An 18,273-nucleotide genomic window follows, 5' to 3' on the forward strand; every position below is an offset into this window, starting at 1 on the left:
CAGAATTACATTATGAACTCCCCAAACTCATTTTAACAACTCAGAAAGTGTGCTTCCTCAAGTGTTTTTACTACACCTCTGACAATAGCTAAATATATTCCCACACAAATATAAAGTAGCCTGTAGCTGCCGCAAGCACCAACCAGCACTCCCTCATTGAGGCAATGAGGCCATCTTGAGGTTCAATCAGTCAGTCGCCTTACAATGCACCTACACATGTGCACACACACACACACACACATGTGCACACACACACACACATGTGCACACACACACACACATGTGCACACACACACACATATGTGCACACACACACACACACACACACACACACACACACACACACACACATGTGCACACACACACACACACATGTGCACACACACATGTGCACACACACATGTGCACACACACACACACACATGTGCACACACACATGTGCACACACACATGTGCACACACACACACACACATGTGCACACACACACACACATGTGCACACACACACACACATGTGCACACACACACACAAGTGCACACACACGTGCACACACACACACACACACATGTGCACACACACACACACACACACACACACACACACACACACACACACACACACACACACACACACACACACACACACACACACACACACACACACACACACACACACACACACACACACACACACACCCTCCCTCCAACATCCCTTCCTCTTCCTGCCACAGACTCGTGTCCCAGAGGAAAGTCAAATGGAGGAACATGGAACATGGACCACACAGATGGGCAGGTCAGAATTTACCGATGGTGTAGCCGCGTTTCAGCTCGCTGCACCGTGGACTGCAGATTCTCTGGGAATTGGTTGCATTGTTTTGCTGCACCCCCAACGTGGTTGTCTTGGTACCAGGTGGGTCAGTCTTGTTGATCGGTGAGGCTGGCACCAGGGTAGGGGAGAATCCTTGAGTGGCAATATCCACTGACTGGGATTTCTTCTTCAGTCTGTTCAAAACAAAACAACAGGAAATATGGAGTCAGTCATAACACATAACACCACATATTCAGTAACAACATGGTCATGCAACAGGAAATGGGAAATATGACCATGTAAATTCAAGGGCAAATGTGTCAAAAGATACAGTACATAGACATTGCTGCCAATAACAAAACAGTTCATCATATTATGTTATGTCAGCAGTCAGCACAGCAGCTATTGATAATGATGTAGAGTGAACGCAACACATTCACGGTGTGGCATATTCCATACTCTGGCTATGATTCATTGGAGGAGAGATCAATAACTTAATAAGGTCATCATTAACAATTCAATTTAACAAACCATTTCAACAATATTTTATTGTTTTATAATAAAACACAACAATATTAATACAGGAATATGAATTGGACACTATTCTGAACGAGATATGCTGCCAAACAACAAATAGATAATAAGTGTAATGATATGTGTTAACTGGAGTTTGCACTTTTGGGACTAATCCGTTGGTTCCTTTGTAGGTTTGGGCAAACGAAATCAAGCACTTCCCAAATATTTTAAAGTGTTTGACATTATGTATTTGACCCAGACGTGGTAACTTTCTACAAACAATGGTAGGAGCAATTTCACAACACAAACACTGTTGATGCTGTAAAGTGAAGTGGGTCACTTGTTTACATAAGATGACCTATACATGATTAAACCTTATCCTATGAGACACTGACCTCAATCAAAAGGAACCTACGCCAAAGTGTGAAAGCCAATTAAATGTCTCACCATAGGATTTAGACAACAGGCTAGTTTATTTAGTTTAAGTTCAGTACAGATTTCACTAAGCTAATCCAGGTATCAAACATGCAGAAGAAACATTAAATAAGTATGCAGCACCTGCGAGTTAACAAAAACACCACAATGAGTATGAATATGACGTTTACCTGCCAGTTACTGATTTCCCTGCCTACTACTGTACATTGCTATATCATCAACTTTATAAAGCATGGAAAATCAAAAACATGAGGTAAGAACATATTATTTAGAGAAGATAGTGTAAATGGATGAAAAAGTACTCCTAAAGTACTATCTATGGTATTTAAACTAAAGTCCGTCAGTCTTTCCCGTAGACAAGGCCTGTCAGAGTAGCCTGAAGCAGCAACACAAGGTTCTTCTCAGCACTCCTTTCTTCCCTCAGACGGAATCGTTCCGGCTCCAGCCATTTCATTTCATTCCTCTACCTCCTCTCCCAGGACAGACAACAGCAAACATGACATAGCCTCTACAAGGTAATGATATACACCATCTCCATGGAAACACTGTCAATCACTTTTGTGTATAGTACATCCAAGGAGAGACATTCACACAGAGGCAGAGAAGTTTAACTGGCAGCAGCAGTTATGAGTCCCATAAACAACAACCCTAGTAGTAGGCCCTATCTTAAAGAAAACATTGAAAAAATGTAAACATTTCCATATGCGATCATACTGACATAGCTTTGAGGGCAGTATGTTGCTCTGAGGACCCTTTGTCACGATCGTGTGGAGGATTGACGGACCAAAACGCAGCATTAGGAAAATAAGCCATCTTCCTTTTTATTATGAAGAAGGAGAACCAAAAACAAAACACTTACACACTAACAAAACAAACAAACGACCGTGAAGCTATGAACGTAGTGCACATACATGCTACAAACGTATAACATAGACAATTACCCACATCAAACGAAAGCCTATGGCTACCCTAAATATGGCTCCCAATCAGAGACAACAGAAATCAGCTGTCTCTAATTGGGAACCCATTCAGGCAACCATAGACTCTCCTAGACAACTACACCAACATAGATACAGCTAGACACATACACTCAACACAAACCCATACACTACACCCAACACCCCCTTTACCATATAACCACCCAAAACCGATAAAACACAAACATTCCCCATGTCACACCCTGACCTAACTAAAATAATAAAGAAAACAAAGAATACTAAGGCCAGGGTGTGACACCCTTGTAGTTATTCTTCTAAAACCTACACATTTTTTTCTAGGTGTAACTTAAATAAAGGGTTTGTTTTGTGATGATTGTTTTTGAGGTAAAGTTTTCAGCATGTGAACATGCTATAATGAAAGAGGAGAGAGAGGTAGAGTAACACCCTGGTGGTGATCAACGTTCTGGAGGAGAGCCAACAGGAAGAGAAAACCTGTAGGTGTGTGTGATGTTTATCCCAGAATCCCTTGGGAGAAAACAATAATTACCGCCTCATCAGTGAGGGTTCTCCTTCCATATCTGATTCACTGGCTGGATTGTGTGTGTGTGTGTGTGTGTGTGTGTGTGTGTGTGTGTGTGTGTGTGTGTGTGTGTGTGTGTGTGTGTGTGTGTGTGTGTGTGTGTAAACAGACTGCAGCTGTTTTGTGCCATCCGCAGAACTATCAGCCGCTAATCAGGACAGTGTAGTCTGTGGCACCGACCAGCAAAACAATAACACTGTTCACAGGGATCACAACAATGCCTGGCTGGTGACGCCTTGTTCAACACATCTAATCATCATATATGGTAAGATACGTTTACCACAATAACAGGAGTAAGGTATGTAAAGTAAGCCTTGTCCAAGCCAAAAACCTCCCATACAATAACAGAAATAATATTATCAAATTGGTTTGTATTGATAACTACCACTGCTTAGAAAACAATAAAGATGGATCTTATTAATAAACAATGTAATTACAATAGTTTTTTTTCTTTCTTCAGAGGTAATTAGTGTAAGCTCCAAAGACTGTGTCCCTGACAACTGGGCTGCATCTCAATAGCCTTCAACTGATGTACAGCAACTATCCACCACCCTCCTCAATCAACACATACAGTCTGATCTGACTGGCTACAGCTTGCATCGACACGGTTTATCACAGATTTCAGCGGGCCAATGGGTTGAGGCCAGAGACGGTTTGGTCACCAGTGGCCCTATGGCGTTCAATCCTATCACATGGGGAGGGAGATGGCAAAGCATGTCGACAAAGCCACCAGCTCCCACCAACAGATTCTATCTATCTATGAGCAGTAAAACATTTGAAGAGGGGAAAGAGGGAAGGAGAAAAGGGAGGGAAGGAGAAAAGGGAGGGGAGGGAGGGAGGGAGGAAAGCAAATGAAAAGCAGGCATTTTGTTTTCCTTCCCTGCTGTTCTGTTGCTTGGTCCAGGAGGAGAGCAGTGCCTAACAGGCATCACTCAGATTATCCAACTCTACAGGGACTGGGAGTCACATGGTTTGGCAAGGCAGAAACAACACAGGAAATGTGGGCCAAGTCAAACATGCTTATCACTACACCCAGTAAGAGGGATTAGAGCTAGAGAAAAGGGGGCCGCTTGGCTCCACTCCACTCGCTTATGAAAACAACAAAAATACTAACTTGTAGTTTATGCAACTGTATATGAGGCTTGTCATGTAGATATGCTGCAGTACTGGCTTGGCTGGGTTTGACATCCATAACAGCAACATGGCCGATATGACAGTTATGAGTCCCATTACACCGTGTTATGCAACAGCATTGTGACTGACAGAAAAAAAACACCATCATAAAGAAATCTAATTTAGTGAAAACACTGAATGTTCTGTGTCTTTGTGGGGATGGAAATCAGGCAGGATTCAGCACTTAGACATTAAGACTTCAGGCAAGCCTTACTCAACGATCGCTGTCTGAATGACCTTCAAATTGCTCATGACTTTATTTTGTTGTGTGATAAAAGGAAATGGATAGAAATACACAATGGAAATGTATTTTTCAGTCAATTACACTTTTATGTCATTATATGTACCGTATGTATCCCTGTTCTCCCACGCTCAATAGGCAGCCTATTAATTACCTCTGTCTTAGCTATTATTGAACAATTAGACACTCATTATAAACTCAAACACACTATAATAGTGCAGCCTGTGGCATATCTCCATATGAATGCAATAGTTTCTCCTCAAAGTTGAATTAATGGTCATGATAGAGCCATAACACTCTGTGGCCATTTATTGTGACGAAGGCCTATCCTATCATAGTCCTTTCCTGCAGTCAAATGACCTAGTGGCCTAATGTTCATATTTTTCATAATTAATCAAATAAAAAAATTGAGAACTCCGACTCCAGAGTGGGGCAGCGGTCTCAGGCACTACAGACCCAGGTTCAATCCCAGGCTGTGTTGCAGCCGGCTGCGACCGGGAAACCCATGAGGAGGCGCACAATTGGCCCAGCGTCATCCGGGTTAGTTCAGGGTTTGGCCGGCAGGGATGGCTTTGTCCCATCGCGCTCTAGCGACTCCTTGTGGAGGGCCAGGCGCATGCATCCTGACTTCGGTTGCCAGTTGTACGGTGTTTCCTCCAACACATTGGTGAGGCTGGCTTACGGGTTAAGCGAGCATGTGTCAAGAAGCAGTGCGGCTTGGCAGGGTTGTGTTTCGGAGGACGCATGGCTCTCGACCTTCGCCTCTCCCAAGTCCGTAGCAGTGGCACAAGACTATAACTACCAATTGAACAAAATTGGGGAGAAAAAGGAGTGTGCAAAGCTGTCAGCAAGGCAAATATAAAATATATTTGGATTTGTTTAAAGCTTTTTGGGTTAATACATGATTCCATATGTGTTATTTAATCATTTTGATGTCTCACAATTTTTCTACAATGTAGAAAATTGTAAAAATAAAGAAAAACCCTAGAATAAGTAGGTGTTCTAAAACTTTTGACCGGTAGTGTATGTCAAATGGTTTTGTTATATGTCAGTCTTCTGTGATGTATATAAAGTGTAATACTGGGATGCAAAATCAAAAATGAATAAACTCTATATCTGACATGGTACAGGTGTCCTTAATTGCCAGGGCTGTAGCTCTCTGGGGTAGGACAGGTCTGCATAATGCATGGAGGGAGAATGCAGACTGCAGACTCCCAGTCTCATCTAACCCTCACTAAATGCTAGAACAGCAGTTCTGTTGTCAAAAGGCCTGAGCGGGTGGCATTCTGTCTGAACAATGAGCCCTGAACATCGACAGCTTGCTTATCAAAGTACTAAGACTACAAACAAAACAGGTAGATAGCTGCCTACTGCATGGGAAAGGGAAATGGCTTGCGCTGACTTAAAGGTGCCATTTCTCCTCACTAATGATTGTGAAATGCCCACATGAGTAACCAGAAGAAAAGAAAACTCTAAACCACTTTACTCCACACATAGAGACGCATACAAAACTCTCCCTTGCCCCCCATTTGGCAAATCTGCCTATAATCCTATTCTCCTGATTCCTGCTTACAAGCAAAAACTAAAGCAGGAATTACAAGTGACTCGCTCAATATGGAAGTGGTCAGATGACGTAGATGCTACACTACAGGACTGTTTTGCTAGCACAGACTGGACTATGTTCCGGGACTCCTCCAATGGCATTGAGGAGTATACCAGCTCAGTCACCGGTTTCATCAATAAGTGCACCGAAGATGTCATCCCCACAGTGACCGTACATACATATCCCAACTAGAAGCCATGGATTACAGGCAACATTACAGACAACTGAGCTAAAGGCTAGAGCTGCCGCTTTCAAGGAGCGGGACACTAATCCGGACGCTTATAAGAAATCCCGCTAGGCCCACAGACGAACCATCAAAAGGGAAAAGTTTAAATACAGGACTAAGATTGAATCCTGCTACATACTATTGCGGAGTACAAAGGGAAACCCAGCTGCGAGCTACCCAGTGACGCAAGCCTACCAGACAAGCAAAATGTTTTATGCTCGCTTCGAGGAAAGCAACACTGAAGCATTCATGAGTGCACCAGCTGTTCTGGAAAACTGTGTGATCACGCTCTCCGTAGCCGATGTGAGCAAGACAACATTCACAAAGCCGTGGGACCAGATGGATTACTACAACGTGTACTCAAAGCATGTGCGTACCAATTGGCAAGTGTCTTCACTGACATTTTCAACCTCTCCCTGACAGAGTCTGTAATACCTATATGTTTCAAGCAGACCCCCATAGTCCCTGTGCCCAAGGAAGCAAAGGTAACCTGCTTAAATGACTACCGCCCCGTAGTACTCACGTCGGTAGCCATGAAGTGCTTTGAAAGGCTGGTCATGGCTCACATCAATATCATCTTCCCGGAAACCGTAGACCCACTCCAATTCGCATACCGCCCCAAAAGATCCACAGATGACGCAATCGCACTTCACACTGCCATTTGCCACCTGGACAAAAGGAACACCAATGTGAGAATCCTGTTCATTGACTACAGCTCAGCATTAAACACCATAGTGCCCACAAAGCTCATCACTAAGCTAAGGACCCTCCCTCTGCATCTGGATCCTGGACTTCCTGACGGGCCACAACCAGGTGGTAAGGGTAGGAAAAAACACATCTGATCCTCAACACTGGGGCCCCTCAGGAATGCGTGCTTAGTCGCTTCCTGTACTCCCTGTTCACCCATGACTGCGTGGCCAAGCATGACTTCAACACCATCATTAAGTTTGCTGACAACACAACAGTGGCTGATCACTGACAACGATGAGACCGCCTATAGGGAGGAGGTCAGAGACCTGGCAGTGTGGTGCCAGTACAAGAACCTCTCCCTCAATGTGAGCAAGACAAAGGAGCTGATCGTGGACTAAAGGAAAACGAGGGCAGAACAGGCCTCCATTCACATCGAATGCTGTAGTGGAGCGGGTCGAGAGTTTCAAGTTCCTTGGTGTCCACATCACCAATGAACTGTCATGGTCCAAACACACCAAGACAGTTGTGAAGAGGGCACGATAACACCTTTTCCCCCTCAGGAGACTGAAAAGATTTGGCATGGGTCCCCAAAAGGTTCTACTGCTGCACCATCGAGAGCATCCTGACTGGTTGCATCACCGCCTGGTATGGCAACTGCTCGGCATTCAACCATAAAGCGCTACAGAGGGTAGTGCGTATTGCCCAGTACATTACTGGGACCAAGCTTCCTGCCATCCAGGACCTATATACTAGGCGGTGTCAGAGGTAGGCCCCAAAAATTGTCAAAGACTCCAGTCACCAAGTCATAGACTGTTCTCTCTGCTACCACACGTCAAGCGGTACCGGCGCGCCAAGTCTAGGACCAAAAGACTCCTTACTAGCTTCTACCCCAAAGCCATAAGACTGCTGAACAATTCATCAAATGGACACCTAGACTATTTACATTGATTTGATATAGTATGCATAGTGTGGCGTACAGCAGATCAGCCACCAGGGGGAGACCCGTCGAGGTCTGGTGACAGACGGAGTGTACATCATTAGGCGATGGCTCCCTCTGCTGGACGTGCCAGGTCTCGACGGGCTCTCCGGCCAGGACTAATTGGGGCTGATTATGGTTGGTGAGTAATCAAGGGGCTGATTGCTCACCAGCTGGATGAGTTCCATAAAGCTGCCAGAAGGGCAGCACACACAGAGAGGGGACTGGGGGAAAGAGAGGTTACTCCCGTAGTCGTGTTCAGTCCCAGGGATAATGGAGGGAGCTCAGTTTTGTTCCCCACAGGAAACAGCAAGACCCGGAGCCCAGAAAACAGTATCCCAGAGAGGGTCTCCTGCGGGAGACCTTTTCTTTTTGTTGGTCATTTAAATAACATTCTAGAAACCGAGCTAATCCAACCCTGTCCATGTCTGATCTGTGTATAACATCTTGACCAAACCCCCTGGTCTGCCACAATAGAAATAGAATGAACTGAATGGGAATGTTTGATATAGTAATTATATTTCTGTGATTGTAGAATGATTGTAGAATTACTTTGTACAGTACACTCAATGAAGCTAACAAGGAAGTGGCATCATATTAAATCACACTTTTAATGACGGATCTAGAAATACAGATGATTTGCTGGAATGAACTGTTAAGTGTAACATGTGACAACCCTCCGGTAATTCAGGTGTAGAATAATAAAGATGTGATCTTCCACTGCACCTTCCATCTTCATCTGTTATGTAAGACATTAAGCAGCGCTACAATACAGTGGTGGGTTGGACAGGAAAAGCCCTCTGTCAGTGAGTGATGTCCAACGTGCTACTGTATACCCTTCAGCTGAATACACTGACATATTTTAATCCCTGACAGGGCTTTGTCAACTGCTGTCAGTTCAGAAAACACTTGCGGTTTTTCTTTTTGGCTTTGTTTTGGCTTTTATTTCTACCCCGTGGACTGACAGACGGCATCAACTTTGCCACATCTTTTGATCCGGGTAGAAAGATAATCAAATCTGTGTAATCCCTGGGTCTTGTCCCGTCCTCAGACTTCACAGGGAACCTCTCTGATCCTGTACTGCTAGGTGATGACAGAGACAACAGAAAAGGACCATGCTCTCTGATTGCCCCGGGAGTTGAGTTTGGAGTGTAGGTTACTACAGAACCACATAATACTACCACCGACTATGACTTACGGGTCTAAATATTGTATGTTCTTACGGGTCTAAATAGTGTAAAACACTTGGGAGCACAGAGTGTGTAGAGTTTACCTTTCTTTTCCCCCTTCCATAACATCTCAAAAGATTCTCTCGACAGGTATGATGACAGGTCAGGGGTTGATTGATTCATTCACAAAATATGACATTCATTGATGAAGATGCCTTTGGATGGAAGTATTTCCAAGGAAAGTAGAGAACACTGTACTTTATGTTCATATCAATCAATATAATAAATATGTATACAGTTTGTATGACTACAACACAGTCATACAAATGTGTAGAAATGCATAAAACCTCATGTGTACCTGTCTGTTTATAGGTTGATAGTCTAATCAAACAAACACCTCCAGAACTTCTGTCTTTCCTTCCTGGTTGTGTGTAAGGTTGTAATTACATTCTGAGCATGCTCTCACACACCAGCAGTTCCAGACACAGACACAGACACAGACACAGGCAAAGGCACAGGCACACAGCAGCTCCAACTGTACCAACAGAACAATGTCTCACCACCAAACCCTAGCTGGCTTTAATGATTTATCCTCCACTTAACAGTGTCTGCCAACAAAGTGGGACAGCTTTGTTTGTATCAAAGCCTGCCCATAAATCAACAATACTGCTCATATAAACTCAAAGGGATGGTTGCTATTCATTTTCTAAAACCATATCAATATCACCCAAAAACAGCCCCCAGTCAAGCCCTTTTCAATTCGCTAACAGAGGAATTATCGTGGCCAACAAAAGCAGAAAAATAATCACGGTTCATTTGGACTCCAGGGCATATTTCTCTTCTGGATCTCTCTCTGTGCATTATTTAAGCAGCATAATAGACACACAGATGCACATTAATGCAGTCATGCACACACAAGAGCACGCATGTGCACACAGAAGCACACACACACACACACAAACACACACTACCTCTGCCCTTATTGTTTCATTCAGTGAGCATGGCATGGAGCCTTGAGACTGTTGTGCTGCTGCAGTCTGTAAATGGCCTCCTGGTTGCTAGCCTTGCTACTGTTACCTCGCTCTCATTTGCCTGAGCCACGAGGACAGGCAGAGAGATGATTGGCCGACAGTCTTAATGGATTCAACATCATGCCTGCCACGTTAGGAAGCTTGTGGCGTTGAAAAAACAAGACATCCACTGAGGATTCAAACAGATTGTATTTTGGCAGCTCTCTGACAGCATGTAGATTGTAGAATATATGATCTTCATCATAAGGCTAGCTACCTCTGAGTAGAAAACAGAGGAAGAAAGGAAAGGAAGGTAGGAAGTTGATAAGAAAAGAGAAGATTTATAAAAGAACTAAGTGCAGTTCAGTACAATATGTTCTGGTGAATGTCCTCTACCTTTCTGTGTCTGAAATGGCACACTAGTTCCTTGGCACACTGGATAACCCTCGCAAGGCTGCCGGCCCAGATGGCATCCATAGCCGTGTACTCAGAACATGCGCAGACCAGCTGGCTGGTGGGTTACGGACCTATTCAATCAGTCCCTAGCCCAGTCTGCTGTTCCCACATGCTTCAAGAGGGCCACCACTGTTCCTGTTCCCAAGAAAGCTAAGGTAACTGAGCAAAATGACTATCGCCCCGTAGCACTCACTTCCGTCATCATGAAGTGCTTTGAGAGACTAGTCAAGGACCATATCACCTCCACCCTACCTGACACCCTAGACCCACTCCAATTTGCTTACCGCCCCAATAGATCCACAGACGACGCAATCGCAATCACACTGTACACTGCCCTAACCCACCTGGACAAGAGGAATACCTATGTAAGAATGCTGTTCATCGATTACAGCTCAGCATTTACATTTACATTACATTTTACATTTTAGTCATTTAGCAGACGCTCTTATCCAGAGCGACTTGCATTAGAGTGCATACATTTTATTACATTTTTTACATACTGAGACAAGGATATCCCTACCGGCCAAACCCTCCCTAACCCGGACGACGCTATGCCAATTGTGCGTCGCCCCACGGACCTCCCGGTTGCGGCCGGCTGCGACAGAGCCTGGGCGTGAACCCAGAGACTCTGGTGGCGCAGCTAGGACTGCGATGCAGTGCCCTAGACCACTGCGCCACCCGGGAGGCCCGGGAGGCACATTTAATACCATAGTACCCTCCAAACTCGTCATTAAGCTCACCCCGCCCTGTGCAACTGGGTCCTGGACTTTCTGATGGGCCTCCCCCAGGTAGTGAGGGTAGGAAACAACATCTCCACCCCGCTGATCCTCAACACTGGGGCCCCACAAGGGTGCATTCTCAGTCCTCTCCTTTACTCCCTGTTCACCCATGACTCCGTGGACACACATGCCTCCAACTCAATCATCAAGTTTGCAGACGACACTACAGTGGTAAGCTTGATTACCAACAACGATAAGACGGCCTACAGGGAGGAGGTGAGGGCTCTCGGAGTGTGGTGTCAGGAAAATAACCTCACACTCAACGTCAACAAAACAAAGGAGACGATCGTGGACTTCAGGAAACAGCAGAGGGAGCATCCCCCTATCCACATCGATGGAACAGTAGTGGAGAAGGTGGAAAGTTTTAAGTTCCTTGGCGTACACATCACGGACAAACTGAAATGGTCCACCCACACAGACAGCGTGGTGAAGAAGGCGCAACAGCGCCTCTTCAACCTCAGGAGGCTGAAGAAATTTGGCTTGTCACCAAAAACACTCACAAACTTTTACAGATGCACAATCGAGAGCATCCTGTTGGGCTGTATCACCGCCTGGTACGTTAACTGCTCCACGCACAACCGTAAGGCTCTTCAGAGGGTAGTGAGGTCTGCACAACGCATCACAGGGGGCAAACTACCTGCCCTCCAGGACACCTACACCACCCGATGTCACAGGAAGGCCAAAAAGATCATCAAGGACAACAACCACCTGAGCCACTACCTGTTCACCCCGCTATCATCCAGAAGGCGAGGTCAGTACAGGTGCATCAAAGCTGGGACCGAGAGACTGAAAATCAGCTTCTATCTCAAGGCCATCAGACTGTTAAACAGCCATCACTAACATTGAGTGGCTGCTGCCAACATACTGACTCATCTCTAGCCACTTTAATAATAAAAAATTGGATGTAATAAATGTATCACTAGCCACTTTAAACAATGCCACTTTATATAATGTTTACATAGCCTACATTACTCATCTCATAGGTATATATACTGTACTCTATACTATCTACTGCCTTTGCCGCTCGGCCATCACTAATCCATATATTTATATGTACATATTCTTATTCATTCCTTTACACTTGTGTGTATAAGGTAGTTGCTGTGAAATTGTTAGATTACTTGTTAGATATTACTGCATGGTCGGAACTAGAAGCACAAGCATTTCGCTACACTTGCATTAACATCTGCTAGCCATGTGTATGTGACCAATAAAATGTGATTTGATTTGTTCAGTACTTTTGGCCAGAGCTACATAGGGCTGCCACATAGTGGACACTTGCTAGGGAATAGGGTGCCATTTCAGGTTTTGCTGCGCGTCTGCCTGACTCAGGATGCCTCGGCTGACCTCTGAGGCGAATAGGGAAGAGGGGAAGTCAGACTCATTTGTTAATGCTCAACCTTCTGACTGACTGCCCACAATAATGATCAGTACCACAACCCCAGTGTGTGTGTGAGAGAGAGACCGACAGATAGATAGAAGGAGAGACAGACAGAGAGCGAGACAGACAGACAAAGAGAGAGTGACAGACACACGGAGAGAGAGCGAGAGAGAGAGAGAGACACAGAGAGAGAGAGAGTGAGACACAGAGAGAGAGAGAGAGAGAGAGAGAGAGAGAGAGAGAGAGAGAGAGAGAGAGAGAGAGAGAGAGAGAGAGAGAGAGAGAGAGAGAGAGAGAGAGAGAGAGAGAGAAAGGACAATAGCACTGTAGGTAAGAGCACTAAAACATCTGTGTGTGTGTGTGTGTGTTTGTGTGTGAGTGTGTGCCCCTCTCTCTCTCTGCTCCGCACCATGCCCTTCAAATGGTAATGCCCAGGCTTGTCTCAGACTCATTCCAACCACCCTGCTCTCTGCTCTCTCTGCATGCTAAATATTTAACGTCATTCTGTGCCCTTGCAAGGCATCTGTTGTGTTCGTTCCAGGGGAGCGCCTCTGATTGGCTGGCTACAACATCTGGTGCCATGGAGCTTGGGTTGCTGACGCCGGATGATGAGGTCACAGGGTTGTTGAATGTTGTGGAACATTTCGGCGTTAAAAAGGCTAAATCCGACTCAGGGCAATAACTAACACCACAGCAGCTGATGTTGGGATGATGTTGGTGGTGATTTTGGGGGTGATGTTGGGGGTGATGGTGGTGATGTTGATTGTGGTGATGTTGATTGTGGTGATGTTGGGGATGATGCGGTTGGTTGGCGGTGACGTGGGTATGTATGATCCTGCTCCAACCCATCTCTTGTTTTGCTATCTGGTGAGCCATTTCTACATACAGGGAAGTATGAATATGTTATCTGTGGATGGATGTGTGGTATTTTCCCTGGCCTGACCCAAAGGCACTCACACTCAATCCCTGTGACACTCCCTCTCTCTCTTCATTCTTCTCACACTCTCTCCCTTCCTTTCACAGTAACACTGTACTCCCTCCATCTCAGTCCCACCATTCATCTCTCCCTCTCATCCTCTCTCCCTTCCTCTCTCCATCTACCTCTCCCCCTTTCCCTCCCTCCTTCTACCTCCATCCTTCCTTCTCTGTTGGCTGTTGGCAGGCAGTTTGGCAGTGGGGAACATTGACCTGATGCCCCGTTGCAACAGGCAACGCTGCCAACACTCGAGCACAGTCCCCCCATCCCCTCCATCCCACCTTCTCTCCCCCTCCTCCTCCTCCTCCTTTCCTCCTCTCCCAGAAGACAGACAGATGGAGACAAGTTTGTCTGGGTTGAAAACTCTAAAGTAAATCAGAGTGACAGGAAGATGAGTGGGGAGGTCCTGAGGCACATACCACACACAGCACAGCTAGCTAACTCTCCCACTGTCTGACTCCAATCAAAACCAAAATGTTGTTTTTTCACTCAAATTCTAATTACATGTGGTGTGCTTCAGATCTTTTAGATTGGCTGGTGTTTATAGGACAAGCAACGATAGTGCAGCTCCTAACACAACTACATATGTATGTCTCTCAAATGTGCTGATGAACTCTGTCTGTACTAGAGGTCTTCATGGGTCTAAAATGTTGGAACCACACCCGGAACAACCCGAACACAATCATACCCGACCCGAATGGACTGATCATATTTATTAAATGGGGACCAGGACCTGAACGGATCCGAGAACAATCAGACCTGAACCCGAATGGACAGGAGGACAACTTGACCTAGACTCGATTGGACCTGAGTGACAAAAAAAGTATGTTCATCAGCCATGTTGCTCTTCTGGTTAACAAATAGGCCCTTAAATGTTGGCTAGGCCTTCTATAAGTTAGTAAATTCACCTTGTTTGCGTAAAATAAATATCTGATAGGCAATGCAGAGCAGTGGCCAGGTCCATTTGAGTCCACTCAGGTCTATCAGCTGTAGTTATATAGACCCGAGACCTGAAAACAATCAAACAGGACCCGACCCAGATCTGAGGGAAAAGTTAGAATTTCAGACCCTGAACCTCCTCTGGCCCGGGTCGGGTCCCGGGCATATCGGGTCCACCCGGATCCATGAAGACCTCTTATCTGAAATATATTTCCCTATATTCCCTGTACTTACTTGCATTAAATCAGGTTAAGATGATCTGTTATTTAGACAAGGTCACTGTCCTAGGTAAGAGGTCAGGGAGTCAGGACCAGACTATGCCCTGCACTGTGCCACTCTACGGCACTGTGCCTGTCTCTCTCCCTCTCTCCCTCTCCCTCCCCATATTCCTATCACAGCACTGCTCTGCTCTGATGGGACATCTGTTGTCTTCCTGAAAGCGAGGGAGGGAGCTGCAATAAATCCACCTGGGAAAGAAGGAACCATCAGGAGAGGAAGGAGGAACTGACCAGCTGGCTCCCTCCCTACACACATTCCTTCACAACACAAAGTTAAGTTTAATAACCACATCTCACCCTCTCTCACTCCCTTCCTCCCTATCACCCTCTTCTCCTTCTTCTCTCTCTTCCTCTCACCCTCCCTTCCTTCCACCCTCTCTTCCTTCTTCCCTCTCCCCTCCCTCCACCCAGAGCAAGTGGTAAACACTGAACCACGAGGTCATTCACCTACTAAACAGATTCATTCCTTAGCTCCCAGCCTATGTGCATGTTCCTAGGGTACGGTAATGGGAACGCTAATGCCACACACTCATGACTGTTTTGTGTGAGGCCTGGCCTGGCATGAGAAGGGCTGACATAGAGGTTCTGTCCTAAATGGCCATGATCCCTATATAGCGCAGTACTTTCAACCATGGCCTGGTAAAATGTAGTGCACTATGTAGGAAATAGGTTGCCATTTGGGATGCCGACAGAGATAGAGTTATCATCCCTGGTGGATTATTTTACCATTAGTAATGTTGTGATCGGGGTGGCAAGTAGTCTAGTGGTTAGAGTGTTGGGCCAGTAACCAAAAGGTTGCTGGATCAAATCCCTGAGCTGACAAGGTAAAAATCTGTCGTTCTGCCCCTGAACAAGGCAGTTAAACCACTTTTCCCTGGTAGGCTGTCATTGTAAATAAGACTTTGTTCTTAACTGACTTGCCTAGTTAAATAAATAAATCTATCAACAAGCTGACATGGTTGTTTTTTTATTTGAGCTTCTGTGTGTCCATGTCTTTGGAGGGCTGATCTAGAACACACAGCGGAGAGGATAGCGCCAGCCAACCAGCTGCTAGTAGCCCTTTCCTGCAGTCAAATGACCAAATCATCCTCTAGTGGCCTCATGGGTGGAATGGGATGTATATAAAGTGTAATATTGGGATGCAAACTCAAAGTTGAATACATTTCAACTCTATATCTGACATGGTATGGATGTCTTCGTTTTTTTAAGCCTATAACAATGTGTGTGAGGTGTATACTTTTATTTAAAAGTAGATTTGTTTAAGACTACCAAGAAACACTGTGTGACGATTATTTAGCCCACTGTGGTAAAAGGTTTTGGCACTCCAACAATGACTCTCATTTGCTATGAACACGACTCAGGAGTGGACAGCGACCGCATCCTCCTGGCTTCAAACTACCACGCAAACCCTCAAGGTGTGCCTGTGATGGTGTTAAAAAATGTAGACTCACCGAGAGGTTGAAAGAGACGGTTCCAACATCACTTTGAATGACTTGAAATGAAAGTGACTCTCCCCTCAGCATTGGTGAAACATCAATAAACAGCACACACAGACCGACAGACCGACAGACCGACAGACAGACAGACAGACAGACAGACAGTGTCATGATGGGAAGGAGGACACAGCCTGTTGAGAAGGGGCACACAGCTGGGGGCACACAGCTCTGGGGCACACAGCTCTGATGTTTCTGGAGGGAGTGGGGGGGGGGGAGAAAGAGAGGTGATGGAGAGAGAGAGACTGTTCATTGTTTATTTCACTTTTGTTTATCTATTTCACTCGCTTTGGCAATGTAAACATTTGTTTCCCATGCCAATAAAGCCCTTTGAATTGAAGGCAAGAAAGAGAGAGAGAGAAAGAGAAAGAGATAGAGAAAGAGAGAAGTAGATAGAGATCCTGTATTTTTTATGCCTTGTTCTGCAGCAGAAATCTCCCCCCTGCCAGCCTCAACCAACCAGACCCAGCTGGGTCCTGGAAGTGGGAAGGTGTGAGGAGCACCATGGATGCAGGCAACACTGTCTGTCTGTCTATCGTCCGTCTGCAACACATGCAGAGGAGGAGGACCCCCCCACCCCCCCACAGAGGAGTTTCCATATCAGTGCTCTGCCACCGTCAATACATCAGCCAGTGTCTCCCACAAACTTCCTAAACAAAGTACACAGACACATCCCACTCCACAAGGATACAGCAGTCCGGTAGCCTCTCTCATAATGCCTTACTTTTTAGCACACTTTTTAGCACACTTTTATACTTTTCAACAGATCCCTCCTGTCTGCATGAGAAAAGCCAGACAAAAAGAAAATATGTGGTTGTTTCTCCACAAGCACTGACATCATTAATTGTTTTTTAATTGAACCCCCAAATACAGATCCGTTTAATAATTGCTTGCTAATCAGTTAATCCAAACAGTTACTTCTGTTTTGTTTCCCTCTTACCACTGTACCCAAAAACCCTTTGCACCATGACCATCTGCAGAGGAACACACGACAACGTTACCCAGTTACCCCATCACCAGTGTTCTCTTAAACAAACTGTAGAGGGTAAACAATGTCTCCCCTTTAAAACATCAACAAAAACAGCATCAACAAGCATAACAATATGTAACACTTGAATACCCTCTTTATAATGCATTGTAAGCACCATGCGTTCTTTTTTGATGGCAATCTGTATTGCTTCCTGGTAACTGGTAGGCTATCTAAAGCCTTAATGGTGGAAAGGTTAGACAAATCCGTCAACAGGACGTCTGAATGTAAAGGGAGTCGAGGAGGGAGGGAGGGACTGAGAGAGCGTCAGAGACAACAGAGCAGTGACAGAGAGCTTGACACCAACAACGGGCTGCTGCTGTCTCCTGATGCAAATGTTTTAAAAGTTATTTTTAGTTTCAATTACTTGCGGCAGGCACCTCGTAGAATATAATCACCGCAAATCGTACCGCTGATGCCGCTCAATCTCCTTCTGAGCTGAGGAGAAAACTAAATCCTTCAACCGCTGGCATAAAGCTGAAATGAGACATTCCCTTAGCATTATACCATACTGAGCCAAACACCTCACTACCCTATTCAGAGCTCTTCATAGGCTTATCTGAAAGACTGATGGCATGT

General features: G+C 45.3%; 1 protein-coding gene across 6 annotated transcripts in view; it reads right to left on the reverse strand.

Annotated features, from left to right (window-relative positions):
- Positions 1-18,273, reverse strand: part of LOC129837593 (oxidation resistance protein 1-like) — a 215,484-nt gene that overhangs the window by 103,499 nt on the left and 93,712 nt on the right. For 4 of the 6 annotated variants that reach the window (XM_055903883.1, XM_055903882.1, XM_055903880.1 and 1 more), the window contains exons 1-2: positions 16,626-16,669; positions 806-1,002 (exon numbers count right to left, since the gene is read on the reverse strand). In XM_055903883.1, the coding sequence (XP_055759858.1) occupies positions 806-1,002; positions 16,626-16,654 (226 nt within the window). In that variant the 5' untranslated portion in view covers positions 16,655-16,669. Of the gene's footprint in view, positions 1-805; positions 1,003-16,625; positions 16,670-18,273 lie in introns of those variants that run through there. The other 2 variants (XM_055903879.1, XM_055903878.1) reach the window with 1 other exon arrangement.

Source organism: Salvelinus fontinalis, chromosome 38 (assembly GCF_029448725.1).
Source record: "Salvelinus fontinalis isolate EN_2023a chromosome 38, ASM2944872v1, whole genome shotgun sequence".
NCBI classification, from domain to species: Eukaryota; Metazoa; Chordata; class Actinopteri; order Salmoniformes; family Salmonidae; genus Salvelinus; species Salvelinus fontinalis.